General features: G+C 43.8%; 4 protein-coding genes across 4 annotated transcripts in view; 1 reads left to right on the top strand and 3 right to left on the bottom strand.

Annotated features, from left to right (window-relative positions):
- sit (stuck in traffic) overlaps positions 1-5,429 on the bottom strand; it is an 80,196-nt gene extending 74,767 nt beyond the window's left edge. Inside the window, exon 1 of the mRNA XM_031970982.2 lies at positions 5,293-5,429. The gene's annotated coding sequence lies outside the window, so the exon portion shown is untranslated. The remainder of the gene's footprint in view (positions 1-5,292) is intronic.
- LOC116424498 (very long chain fatty acid elongase AAEL008004) overlaps positions 1-8,342 on the top strand; it is a 38,833-nt gene extending 30,491 nt beyond the window's left edge. Inside the window, exon 5 of the mRNA XM_031970986.2 lies at positions 5,342-8,342. Within this exon, the coding sequence (XP_031826846.1) occupies positions 5,342-5,521 (180 nt within the window). The 3' untranslated portion in view covers positions 5,522-8,342. The remainder of the gene's footprint in view (positions 1-5,341) is intronic.
- Positions 8,343-8,642: 300 nt separating this feature from the next.
- On the bottom strand, positions 8,643-9,720 carry ND-B18 (NADH dehydrogenase (ubiquinone) B18 subunit). The gene is made up of 3 exons (XM_031970990.2): positions 9,426-9,720; positions 8,998-9,166; positions 8,643-8,903 (listed from the first exon to the last, which is right to left on the bottom strand). Exons 1-3 carry the CDS (start codon positions 9,532-9,534, stop codon positions 8,804-8,806), a joined length of 378 nt encoding a protein of 125 aa, XP_031826850.1. The 5' UTR covers positions 9,535-9,720; the 3' UTR covers positions 8,643-8,803.
- A 439-nt stretch (positions 9,721-10,159) lies between these two features.
- Positions 10,160-11,625, bottom strand: U2A (small nuclear ribonucleoprotein polypeptide A'-like U2A). The gene is made up of 4 exons (XM_031970988.2): positions 11,419-11,625; positions 11,279-11,319; positions 10,475-11,051; positions 10,160-10,390 (listed from the first exon to the last, which is right to left on the bottom strand). The coding sequence occupies exons 1-4, from the start codon at positions 11,498-11,500 to the stop codon at positions 10,350-10,352; spliced, it is 741 nt and encodes a 246-aa protein (XP_031826848.1). The 5' UTR covers positions 11,501-11,625; the 3' UTR covers positions 10,160-10,349.
- Between the last annotated feature and the right edge of the window lie 1,794 nt (positions 11,626-13,419).

Below are 13,419 nucleotides of genomic sequence, written 5' to 3'. Positions count from 1 at the left end.
TGAGAACCGACCTAATCGATTCAACCACGAAAAAAATCGATGTATCCACGAAAGGTTATAGATTCAATGCAACATCTAATATAGCCAAAAACCTTTGAAGCTAAAAAAAAAGCTACTTCGTTCTATCGTGCGACTATCGCTAAAAATCCGAGTCGCAAAAGGATCGAGGATTAAGAGACTACAGACAAAGTAACTCTTGCATCAATAGAACACCAATTAATCAAACTCGACAGCCCCCAAAGCTACGCCGCAAGAGGAAAACCGTTTCTCTCGAGCAGAACTACTTCGTTTTGTCTATCGCGCAGCGATCTCTAAAAATCCGGGACGCAGAAAGATCGAGAAAAGACCGCGTTGCGCGGCCACGGGGGACGCACGCGTAGCGAAAAAGAAAGGCGTGGTACGAATAAATTTTAATCACCGAAACCAGATCCGCGCGGCGCGGCGCAATGGCGCGCGGACATGTGGCCGCACGTGACCGCGCCGGATAAAGGATCGCGCAACAAGCTGGCCGCGGCGCGCGCGCGCCGGCCGATTTTCGAGCCGAGATTCGCGATACCTTCTTCTTGCACAATGCCGGTCCTCGGGCTGGAAAAGTAATCCGTATCGATGAAAGTGAACGGGCGCGTTTGGCCGGAGCGCATCGGCGCGAGCCCGTTCGGAACGGAACGCGGCTTTTGGCCGGATAAGCCCGAGGCGAACGCGGCGTTACCGCAATCGACGCGCGCCGGGAGGAGGAAAACCTTCGGCGCTTAATGGACCGAGCACGAATCGGCTGCAGCTAAACAAACGCCGCTTTATTGTGTGCAAATCGCGCGGCCGCCGAACTGATCCTCAATTACAGGCTCGGTTGGAAGCGAATTGCCGCAAATGTCTACTAGGTTTGAAGGAATCTCTTTGCAGTCGGTCGTCTTTGGACGCTGAAAATGTCTAAGATGGAAAACTGACGAAGACGATGGAATCTTGTAGGGTTACATTGCGACATCGCGAGGATTGTTTTGGTATAGACAAAATAGCCTGTAGTGCGAGAACCTGGGATTTATGGTTGTATCGAGCTTCGATGGTTCGATGCTGAGTTGGCGTTAGATGGTAAATGATATTTAGTTAATGTTGGAGATACTGTTGAGAAAGCAAGGAAATGTATAACGAATCTTGCCGTGCCACAGATAGAATCGACGCGACTGACAATCGCACTTTTAGCTGCGTTGTACTGTAATCGGCATGACGGTGTTTCGATAGAAAAGACGTGCGTCTGCATTGTGAGGACATTCATAAATCGTTACGAACGTGACGCTTCGGATTTTCAGTTTCATAATGGAAGATCTAAACGGCGGCTCGTACAGGAGACTCGTAAAAACGGTGCTCGAAACCTTGGAGTACTCCTGAACGAGACTTTCAAAGCAAATAGAACCCCTGTGCGGCTAAACCGGGAGAGGACTTGCAACAGAGGCTATTAAATGCTCGTTACTCCTCGTAGGCTTCGTTACGGTCGAAAAACGGTAGTCTTCGACGATAGAGTATTGTAAATCGCGGGACCACAGGTGCGTGTACTGTTCACAGACGATATCTTTCCACGGCGAGGGAACACGGAGCGCAGTTTGGCAAAATCGGGGAATTAGTGGAATGAGAAGAAGTGAGAAATATCAATTTCATTAATTTCGATCTTACTTTCTCAAACGTAGTGCCAGAATTGCTGAGATTGTCACAATTGAAACAAGTCCAAACGATGTGAATGATTTTTCTCGATTTTAACCCTTTGCACTCCAAAGACGCCTCTAAGCCACCAAATGATTTAACACAACAAAACTGTAAACTTTGTATAATGCATCAATGTACGAAATATTGAAAGAAAATAGTTCTTCCTCGATGCATGTGAGATTTCTTAATGCAATCTAAGACAATGTCAGCTGTATCTCATTAAAAAATATTGAATATTTCCGGTGAAAAACTTCTGGAGTGCAAAGGGTTATGGAAACGAACCTTTAATTTTAATTAAACTAAGTGTCTATCTAAATCTAGCTAAGTCACTCAGCAATCCAGCACTGCGTCTGAAAAAGATCGAAATTAATGAAACTGATATTTCCATTATGTTCATATTTGCATCGCTCGAGTCCCACGCCTCGACCCTCGATGGACTGTCTGTCTCCTTCCCATTCTACTTATTCTACTTTGTCGAACTGTGCTCGGTGTCCCCTTGCCAAACTTGCCCTTCCAGTTCGTTGGAGACGCGAAAAGATATCGTCTGCGGACAGTACCCCGAGCGGGCCTCGATTTTCGCGGAGCCGAGTGCCGAGCAGGCCAACGGAGGCAAGGACGCGTAGGAAGGATAGATATCCGGGCGTTCGCCGTCTCCCATGGCGGATTCTGGGCCGTCGTCCGCCACTGGAGCAAGTACCTGGGCGAAATTTCATGCGAACACCGCGGGTAGGGGTTAGGGAAAGTGAAAAGTACGACGTTAGGCAATTGCAAGGCGACTTGCTTTGGCCGGACTCGGCCAACTACGTCGCGGTGGCGCAACAATTTGGCATTCCGATATGCCGTGTAACCTGGTGCCACCACCATCGGCGTCGACGTTGCCGAAGTACCGCGAACCGGCCGCATGCCTGCAAAGCCTCACCTATACGCTAACCCGGCCTACCTTTAATTCGCGGGGCCGTCGTCGCGGATCGTTCAAAGGGCAAGCGACGCCGTTAGCACCGTTCGGCCGTCTTCGATCGGAAACGAACCCACAGAGAAACCTCCAACGAAACTGATTAGCGCCCAACTTTCCTGGTGCCTCGAAGAGCGACGCGTACCTCAAAGGCTATCATGTTTTATTCAGATTGCGAAACGTAGAAGGAACTGCATTTACGCGTCGAACGGTTGGACTTCGAGGAGTGAAAGAAATATGAGCCACCCTGGCAACTTGTTCGATCGGAGAAGTTGCAATCGTTTACCTATTATACTGTCACGGACGCAAAGTTCAACTGCGAGGAAAGTTTAATGCTATAGACGGAGCGCGGATTTGCCAGGGCATTTCAAACTTTCGAGGAACGTTGTCTCTGCCGAGTAGATCGGAGACGTGGAAGGGGACAAGTGGCTGGTTAAAAATTAGGAATCTAGGACAAACGGTAACGCGTTACTGTAACTCCAGACGCTCGAGGATCCGAGGAATTTACTAAATCCAGACTTCCACTTGCGACAGCCGAATCGCTTGAATCCGGTCGTCGGATCGTCCTCTCATGGACGTTGTTTCCCCTCCACCCCGCGGCCGATGCGACGTCCTCCGAGAGGATGTTCCGCAACCGCTTCGGAGAACATCACCTTTCGAACACAGACGATGCGAGTGCTCGCTCGGACCAAGTTGAAACGAGAAGTCGATTAAAGCTTCGACTTTACAGAAGATCGAAGTCAACGAGGAGCAACTAAGAGTTTCGAAACGTCACCAAAACGGAAGTAATTCCTCTGTAGGAAGCTTCGGAACACTTCGAAAGAACCTTCGTGTTCAAGAAACTCAATTATGGAGATCGATTTAACCCACGACCATAGTATTACCATAAATACTCGACGGGATCGTTGCAACCTGTTAAACCGTTGCAAAGAGTTGCAGTTCCGTGAGAAACGGTCGTTTCCCGAACGACCGTTTTCGCCGCGCGGCGCAAAACCGACGGGCGAGAAGTGTCGGGCGCGGATTATCGTTGCGTGAAGCTAATAAAGACAACGATAGCCGGTCCGGTCGAGCAGTCGAATAATGCGGTGGCCGCGGCGCAGCCTTTTACTCGACGCGGGCGAACGCGGACCTTTCGGCGGGCTCTCTTTGTTCGGCCGGTGCTCGGCCGCTATACTTCGCGCGCGATGAAATTATACACACGTCCTCCCTGCGCAATGAAGTTTCACTTTTTACGCGATCGATCGAAAGATAGCGTTGCGCCAGATTCGCCGGCAGAATCTAGCCCCGACACCGCGCGGCGCGCTATGCAAAGCGGACCCGATTGTCCTTGCGTCACTGCCGCGATCCTGTGTAATCTATAGTCCATTAATTCGTCGGTCTCTCGAGCTCGTACGCGCGTGTAGTATCTTCGTGACACGATTTCGGCTTGCGACACTTTGCACCTCTAATGCAACCGGATAGCCACGTGATCGCGTGGTTACCAAAGCGGTGCCCGTTTAATTACGATGGAAACGCGGAACGTTTCAAAAGCGTCATCATCGACGCTGCGCTGTCCGCCGAGCACTTCGTTTCGGACGAATCAGAACTGAAGGGGAATCATATCGATTGTCCGGCTAATGAAGCTTGAACGGTTTATTAGGGCCCGTTATCTTATGTTTGATTGAAAACGGAGCGAACAGAATCCAGTCAGGAGTCGACTTTTCTATGAAATCGAAACGCTGGTGGATACATGCTAATTATAATTAACTGAGTGTTTACTTGAATTTTTAAATAAGACGATGAAAAGTCAATTCAACCGCGTTGAAAATATCGCGATAGAAATGTTTCTCTGCAGAGGTTTATGGATTGCATTATACCCGCTGAATGGATAGTTAGCTTGTCCAGCTATCGATTTTACTGTCATGTTCACCTTTTATAGAAACACCTCGCATCTACATGCATCTTGCAGGTGTTACCACACGAACAGCTGGTATTACCAAAGAAACCCTTCAAAGCGCTAATGCCGAGGGTGGTGTCGTTGACACTGCGACGTCGAGCGAAGCAGAACCAGCGACGTTCAAGTATTTACTCGTAACCAGACTGCGGATTTTTATGCGTTTATGGGACACTTGGTTCTCAAGATTCACGACACGAAATTCTCGTATTTGCAAGACTAAGTCGAGAACAGATGATTTAACCCTTTGCACTCGAGAGGCGCCTTTCAGTCGCCATTTGATTTGACCCATGAAAATGATAAAGTTTAGAATTCAATATTAAATTTCTATATAATGCATCAACACATGCATCGAAATAAAATTTTTCTGTTACTTAACTTATGCAATTTAATTGATATTTCATCAGGAAATAATGAATATTTGTTGAGAAAAATATTCTCGAGTGCAAAGGATTAATTACTCAAACACTAAGAGATCAGCTCGTAGTTTCCTTTTTTATTATTTAAGGAATTGATATTATTATTATTTTTCCCTATTATTCAGCTCCATCTGCTGAAGGTTTCCTACATTTCAAAGAATCTTCGTCCGCAAAGGGTTAAGTAATGAAATTACGTAACAATTTGAGTTCGCATCAAGATCCGCAGTCCGCGTACAACTGATATTCCAGCTAAAACGAAGATGTCGAGAGGAATCGAGGAAAATCTGACTCACCCAGCGGAAGCTGCAGCGACTGATCGGTGCATTCTCGTTACGTTCGCAGGTGCAGTTCTTCCTGGTGTTCGTGCACAGCACCCAGGCCCTGGTGTTCGACTGCGGCTACCCGAAGCTGGTCGCCGCGCTTCTTCTCCTTCACTCGACGATCTTCTTCATCCTGTTCTCCGACTTCTACCGGTACTCGTACATCAAGTCTGCAAGGACGAAGTTGCTGAAGGGCGAGTAAACGGTGGAGCCTCGACGCGTTTGACGAACAGTCCCGAATTCCTCTACGACGATCAACGAACCCTCCGGACGCGCCGACCGCGCGCGCGATCGAACGATCACGGATCAGTTCCGACGAGGACGGCTCTCGTTCTCGTGCAACGCATTGTACATTCGATTCTCCTCGCACCCTTCGTACAGGGTGGACACGATTTCTTCCGTCGAACACGTCAGAACCGACTCATCAATTCGATCAAAGCTCTACCGATATTCACGCGAAACTAGTCACTCGATCAGTCTTTCCGGAAGCTGATCGTGCGAATTCGATCGCGCGGACGGTCGCGGTCGATTCTATCGGGGACGGGATCCACGAGCGAAGATCTCGCTCGTTGTCCGTCGTTAACCTCCACAGAGCATCTCAGGTCTCGCGAACAGCTCGGACCAGGGCTTCCGAAGCACTCGTTCTTAATTCTGCTACGGTCCGCGGGTCGACTACGGATTGGAAACGATGCTGACAAAGGGAAACACGACGATCTTTTCAAAGCTAGATATAAAAGCGTCCTCAGTATAGGACAGCGACTAGACCGTAGTGGTGTTAATGAAATGAAAACGAAGCTAGATCAACTCTTTCACAGTGTTGCCCGGAAGTTGATTGCGATCAGGCTTTATCTAGGCTGCAACCTTGCTCTTCGTCGTTTGAACCTTTTTTCCGGCAATTATTCGAGTACTAATCAAATGACGTTTGGTTTGCAATATACAATAAGTATAATAATGAAACGTGATGTAATGATACTTGATTTCAACGTTGAAATGTCTTCACCGAGTCAGAAAGAATAGTCCCGCAAGGGGTTGATTACACTGCGGAAGAGTTGATCTTTAGCCGATCATTCGTGACCGACGAACAACGTCGAAACGTTGAAACTTGAATCCCGCGAGAAACGGGTCCACGACGAATCTGAATCGAGGCTGCCGCATTCGACTCGGTTCGCGCGACGCGAGCGGAGGAGTGCATCGAAAACCCAGTATCGACGTAACTCTTCGTACATCGATCGGTCCTTGGTGTCGTTGATTTAGCGGTTCTTCTACCACTCTTTTTTTTATCCTAGGTGTTACGCGTCGGTCTGATCTATAATTAAGGTTACTGTAAATATACGAGTAGAATTAGTGCGCGCGGAGGAGCGTCATTCCCGCGGGTTTATTTAAATCTCTGCGCGATTTGGGCCACGCGCGATCGGCAGCTACGAACAACCTTTGCTGGAGGATGCGACGAATCCAGGAACAACGATTCCGAACGAACTCTCGCGCGCGTCGGCTCATCTCGCGATCGTTCAAGCTCAATCTTTACTATTTATACGTCGCTTGATTATCATGTAAGTTCAAGCTGGCGAGAATTCAAACGAACGTGTTCTCGCTTCGAGTTGTGCCGAGCACTTATCGTAAACAGTGAAAGGAAATTTGATAAGGATTTATAAAAGTATAACGTACCATTTTTAGTAACGAAACAGACAAAAAGCGGTTCGAAGCAAGTTTCTTGGATCTAAATATATTTGAGAACTAGATAAATCAAGAATGACCACTCGACAGTTCCCGATTAGGGTGCTACGGATTGATTCGAAGTATCCGGTACAACTCGATGCTCGAACCTCGTTTACAGGACCAACGTTTCAAGTTAAACCCTAAGCGATCATTCACGCGCGGTTACTATGTTCACACCCCGAGCTCATGGACCAGGACAGGTGTATCGTGCGATGGCGAACGGTATCAATCTTCATCGCGATACCTATCACCGGCGCAGCGGGGACACGCACACTTCTACACGGTGAACACGCACGCTGGACATTCGTGTAACAATTCCTCTCACTGGCGGGCAGGCTGTTGAACCCAATAGGTCCAGAGGAGCGTAACGCGCCTTACGAAATCCGGTTATTAACCCTTCATAGGGATTTCTGAGACACCGAAACGAATACTTCTCGAATTGATCAAAATTCTGTCTTCAAAATGATCAACCCTTTTATCGATTAATTTCACCAGCCCCTTATAGGCCACGATTCCCGAGACATGGAAAGAAATTCCTTTCCGTTGAATACTGCCGATCGGAGTTCTATTTTTAAGAAACTTTGCGACAGAGGATAACAGCCTATTGTATCGTTATCAGTGCCTATTCGTATTGTCACTTCTCACTTTATTTTTCACTCGACCTCCTCTGTTGACGTTACCGATGTAGCACGTGTTCCCAGTGAAACAAGGATCACCGTCGAGGAATTGTCGCGCGATGCGTCCGGTGCCGCAGTGCGGTAAACCGTCGTAGAGTTCGCGTCGAAGAGGCACAACACGGTTTCGTCGAGAATGCGTCTTCGGTGCAAGATGTCGACGAACCCTTGCGACACGTTTCTGAGCGATTAAAATAGGGCGGCAACGCGCGCCTCCCGACGCATTGTCCCTCGAGCATCCCTGAAGCCCTGCAGGTATCGGGGGTTGAACGACACTCACTCGGTGTTCAGGGAAAGACAAGAAAGACGACAGTACAAGAGGCAGTCTCTCCGAAGAAACACGTGTAACGCACTCCCCAGTGACTGACAGAGTACAGAGAGTTTCTACTTTATCGATTGACTCGATACACCCCTACCAGAAGGGTGACCCGGAGTCGCTCGTCGCGCGGTCACTGGGAGAGGGTGAGGGTACCATCTAACGGTATCTATAGATTTCTCTTCGTACGGGTTTGTCGTCGTGCCTCATCCTAAGATTGTAATTTATTTCGTGTACGCGCACGCGACGCAGATATTTTTGTACATATGTAATACTGTTTTCTTTTGTAATGAGAAATAAATACTGCTAGATAGTGATTAGTCTGAATTCTGTACGAGCTGCAAGTTACCTGATGCGTATATTGTACGGTAGATCTTACAACACGTATTCACGCTATAGGCTGTGAATATATTTAATACTGATTTACCTGTTGGAAGTTATTTGTAAGCGAAATAACGGAACTGAATTTTTATGAGACTATCATGCAATATAGTTTTACAAATGTGATACGCATGATCTTTTGTATTCATGTTTAGTATCTTTTTTTGTGTTTTCTGGTTTGGTAAATATATTCCTAGATTTGTAAACAAATTTAAGACATGAAAAACGAAAGTTCATTTACAAATGAAGCATGTGATACCTTTAATGAATTAATGAGCCATTCCATTACATAGATTTTGAATGGAACGAAGAAGTAATATTTATTTATAACTTATATATCTACAGCCGTCTATATATGTATAAGTTCTAAAACAACCAGCAGCTGTTCAGTATTAAATTAAGATGCTGCTGCTGCTACACTCGCGGCTTTTTCTTGCTTCCTTTGTCGTCTACGAAGTCTGCGCTCTCTTTCATACTCTTTTGTCCGTAACATATAACTGAAACAAGTAAGAATCACAGTTGTGAATCAGTCAAAAGAGAATTTTACATTTATATAAATAAAAAACTATGGAGGCAAGATAATATACTTACTCTTCCGTCAGACACACGTCATAAGCATGTCGCTCGTGTCTGCAATAATAGGGCAAAGGAATATTTTGTCTTTTGCATGCCTCTAATTCTAAATATTTGTGTGCGCAATAGTCCCTGAAACGTAATGGAATTCTTGCAGCTCTCATTTCTTGTAAAGTTAAAGGCATCTCTACAAAACATACAATCACAATAAGTTATTGGAAAAAGAAATGATTTCAATATTAGAGAAAGAATGATTTCAATGTAAAATACTTTTCACTTCTGACTTAAATTTCAGATAATAAAAAGAACACTGAAATTTTAACAGTAGAAAATTATGTAAAAATATTTGTAATGAGAAAGTAAATACGACAGTGTCATAAAATATTGAACTGAAAAACGTTAAAATATAGAGTTGTTAGAGGTTAGGATTAAATCGAAATACATGCCTCTTTCTTTACGACCGTTTGGAAATCCTAACATCGGGTCAAATGACGGAACCACATCACCTTCCGGGTAATCATTCCAACCTCTGAGTATTGCTGTAGTATTACCCATTGTTGCTGAGAAATATTAATACCTCAACACCAGAAACAATACGTATCCGATATAACTGATAGTTCACTTTGCGTAATACTGACATCTGGCGACAGTAACTTACGTAACTTACCTCAAATCACAGACTTATTGTTAATCTTAAACTGTATTTAAATGAAGTGCGTATACATATGAAGAACATTAAACATTAATAGATAATAATAACGATCGATAATTAATGTTTTCGAAATTTTCTTAACATACAAAGCTTTTAACTTCGACATTGAAATGTGAAAAATTACCTACATAATGAATAACAATACAATTAAGGAACTGTAATGTCCATTATTAAAGGAAGAAATTTGCATATGTGAAATTATGAAAAAATTATTTATTTAGAACACTGAAATAAACACATCCATATGTTAATAATGTTTAATATTTTATAAAATAAATCAAAGACTGTGGATGTCTATGTAAGTGTCTAGCTTAACAAGCATTCTTTATAACTGATATCTTCAAAGTAAATGAAACTGACAAATATGAAAATTAACACATGAAAAGAATATATAAATATCCACAGCCTAGTGATTGACTGGTTGTATTGATTATGTAAACATATATTTATAAAATCGCTTCAGGGCAATTAGGTATTTCAATCAATTTATTCTGAGCAGTTCGAATCATCTTCCAATAAGAATGAAGTTGTGTAGTATATGGTTTCTTATTAGCTTAACAATCCGCCATTGTATTCACCAAAACTATCAATTAATACTTACAGCAATAAAAAAGAATGTACCTCTTTAATCTAAATCTGAGAATAACATATAAAAAATTTAATCGTCTTCTTCTTCCATTGCTTCAGGTACTGTATTTCCTAAAATATTATTTATAACAAAACATTTTCATGTGTGATATACCCTAAATAATGTAAATAGAAGAGAATAAAATAGGAACCAACCATTCTGTAATCTTTCTTCACTAGGCATGTGACCAGCTTGAAGCAATTTACTGAGACGTTGTACTTCTTCCAGAGAAGAAGCATTTGTAATAGCTTCCCTAATTTTATTACGTTCCTCTGGAGTAGTCATAGGTTTATCAGGGAATGTACCAGAAGCTTGTGTTTTTGCTTTCTTTGCAATCTCGCGAACCATTTCCTTTCCCCTTTTGCTTCTGAAATAGGCAACTGCAGCCTCGCGTTCCTTCATTTTAATTTTCCTAAAGTCTAGCAGTCTCAACTGTGGAAATCTGTATACTATATATTGCCTATACTGAGGTTTTGCGGAAACCGGATTTTGCAGCAGGCAAAGATTCGTTAAATTCTTTAGTTGGGTCAACGGCTCTAAATCACCCAATTCTTGAATCATATTTCCAGTTAACATAAGTGTCTCCAAGTTTGGTATGCAATGTTCTAATCCTTCGCCAATTCTGACAATACGGTTATTATTAAAAAAAAGTGTTTTAATTCTTTTCAATAATGGAAATCCATCTAATTTTCTGATGTCATTGTCTGAGAAATCTATTGTGTCAAATTGATCCTGAAAAGTATTTACATTAACCCATAATAACTATACTAATGAAATACAAATAAAAAAAAAAAAACGGAATGGTATTACACGAGAATTTGCATTATAAAAAATGACATTGCCACTGCGAAAGTATGCGAAAGTAAGCGAAAGTAAGCAAAAGTTATTCTCGATCAAAAATATGTATGTAACAATGTTTCTTGTTTAAAAAATACAAAATGATACGATTGAATACTCACGAGAGTTGCACCCAAGTTTTCAATTGTAGGTATTTTATATCCTGCAACACAAAAGAATTTACAAAGTGAGAAAACAACACGTACGCATTAACTTTACATACGTTTAGGTTATATCTCGTAAATAGACTTCGTTTATATACCTCTAAGGTCCAATTCACGATCCTTTACAGGATTAATGTACTGCATAGATTGCTGTATCAAATCTGGAGTTAATTTCACCATTTTCAACAAATCTGTGATTTATATTCACCAATAATTCAACCCAACGCACCGAATCAAACACAACAACTGCTCTAGTGAAGTTGGCTACAAATCATGTCCAGGTTACCACAACACGAACGTCACAACGATGTACAGTGTCGCCAACGTTGGAGGGAGATTCAAAAGTTCTTAAGGTGTCTTCCTTTAACATTAGATTTACGCAACGCGTCAATTTGACGCAGATTGAATTTTATAAACATTATTCGGTAAATGTTTCAATCGGTTTTCGTTGATCCAATTACACGAATATGAATCCCGATTGTCTATTTCTACATCTACAATTTCCAAAATCTAAATGAACGAATATCAACTTCCCCAGGAACAATAGAATAAACTGTACAATAAATGCCCGTAAACCTAGTGTTAAATATTTACCTTTAGCCCAATGCTCTACCAATAATCTCTACCGAAACGAGTAACAAATCATTTAACTGTAAATCGCATTTCAAAATTCAAATGAAATAGAATTCAGTTTAATCTAGAATACATAAAATATTCGAAAATAGAAACTCCACTTCCAACAAAATCGAATCGATAAATCCATTGACGACGATACGATATAAACCGCATTTCATTTCCAATGCAATACATTTGCAAACAAACGCCAATTTCAAACAGATCCATAATCAGTGGTAAACAGATACACAAACTTCGTGACCTCTTCGATCTCGTGACCTCCCTCATTGTCAACGTGCTTCTCACATACGATACCGCCTAATCGCACTGCTAATTAGAGTACCCCCAACGAAACGATCCCCCCAGTTCCCCGAGGAAGCCATTTCCCAGCGAATCAACCGAACCAGAAGAAACCGATGAATGACTCTGACGAACGTGCAATAAAGCCACGCAGGCTCTCTCCCAAAGAGCCGGTCTTTGACGAGATCTTTCTCGTCCGTCGAGAACGAAGTTAAATCCCACGGCTACAGGAAACAATAAGACCGGCAAGTTGCTCGATGATCGGTGAAAACACGGCCTGTTTTCTTCCTTGTGTTCTGGCGCTCCACCAGATAATGACGGCGTTCGAGTGCCGTGTCGCTGAAAACGCCGGCGTTACTCAACACCGTCGCTCCAATTTCATTCGACTTTGGACGAAATCAAAGGGGGGAGCTACCTCGATCGGCAGGGAGCCGCTAATTGCGATAGATTCGGTCGCGTTGCCGCAACGTAGAAAGCCGCGGGAGTGAACCGGCCGGCCGCTATTTTCCAGCGACCCGGAAAAAAAGATCGGTGCTCGGTGTTCCCTCGATGGATCGTTCGGCCGATCGATAGGTGCAAACGCCGGTTACGAAACTGCGCTGTAAACCGAGACACAATCCGATTCTTTCGATTTGCTGCGAAAATGGGAGGGAAAAACTGGCCGCTCTCGTCGAGAATCGAGATTCGTCGATCGTTAGATTCCATAGCTTGCGCAAGAATAACAACGAAACCAGGGATGAAAATCATTGTCTGTTGCGTCTGGAAGAAATTGTAATTAAACGTATTGTTCGATGGAATACCCTTTGGACAAGTTATTATTAGTCTCGAAGGAGAGGAATCGCCAATGGCTAGGAAAATGGAAATCCGATGACGTTCGATGACGTTAAACGTGCATTACCATAGGGATCGAAAAAACTCTGTTTGTCTTAGCTGAAACGGACACCGGCACGCCCTAGTTCTCCATTTCCGCGTGCCGCCGGTGATCCGCGAACGATCGCGATCGAATTTTGCGGTTCTAACCTTGGTTAATGCACGGCCTGTCTCGAAAACGTTCGCGTGAACTCGCCGTGTCGAAACAGCCCCGCCGTGACACGCGTGAACGTCAGGTTTCCCGATACGGAAGCGAACCGGGCGAAACCGATACGTGCATCTGCGTCCTGTTGCGGAATCGACGGGATTAGAAA

This window comes from Nomia melanderi, chromosome 5 (assembly GCF_051020985.1).
Source record: "Nomia melanderi isolate GNS246 chromosome 5, iyNomMela1, whole genome shotgun sequence".
Taxonomy (NCBI): Eukaryota; Metazoa; Arthropoda; class Insecta; order Hymenoptera; family Halictidae; genus Nomia; species Nomia melanderi.
The sequence above is the reverse complement of the archived record's forward strand: the minus strand, read 5'-3'. Positions and strand labels throughout refer to the sequence as shown.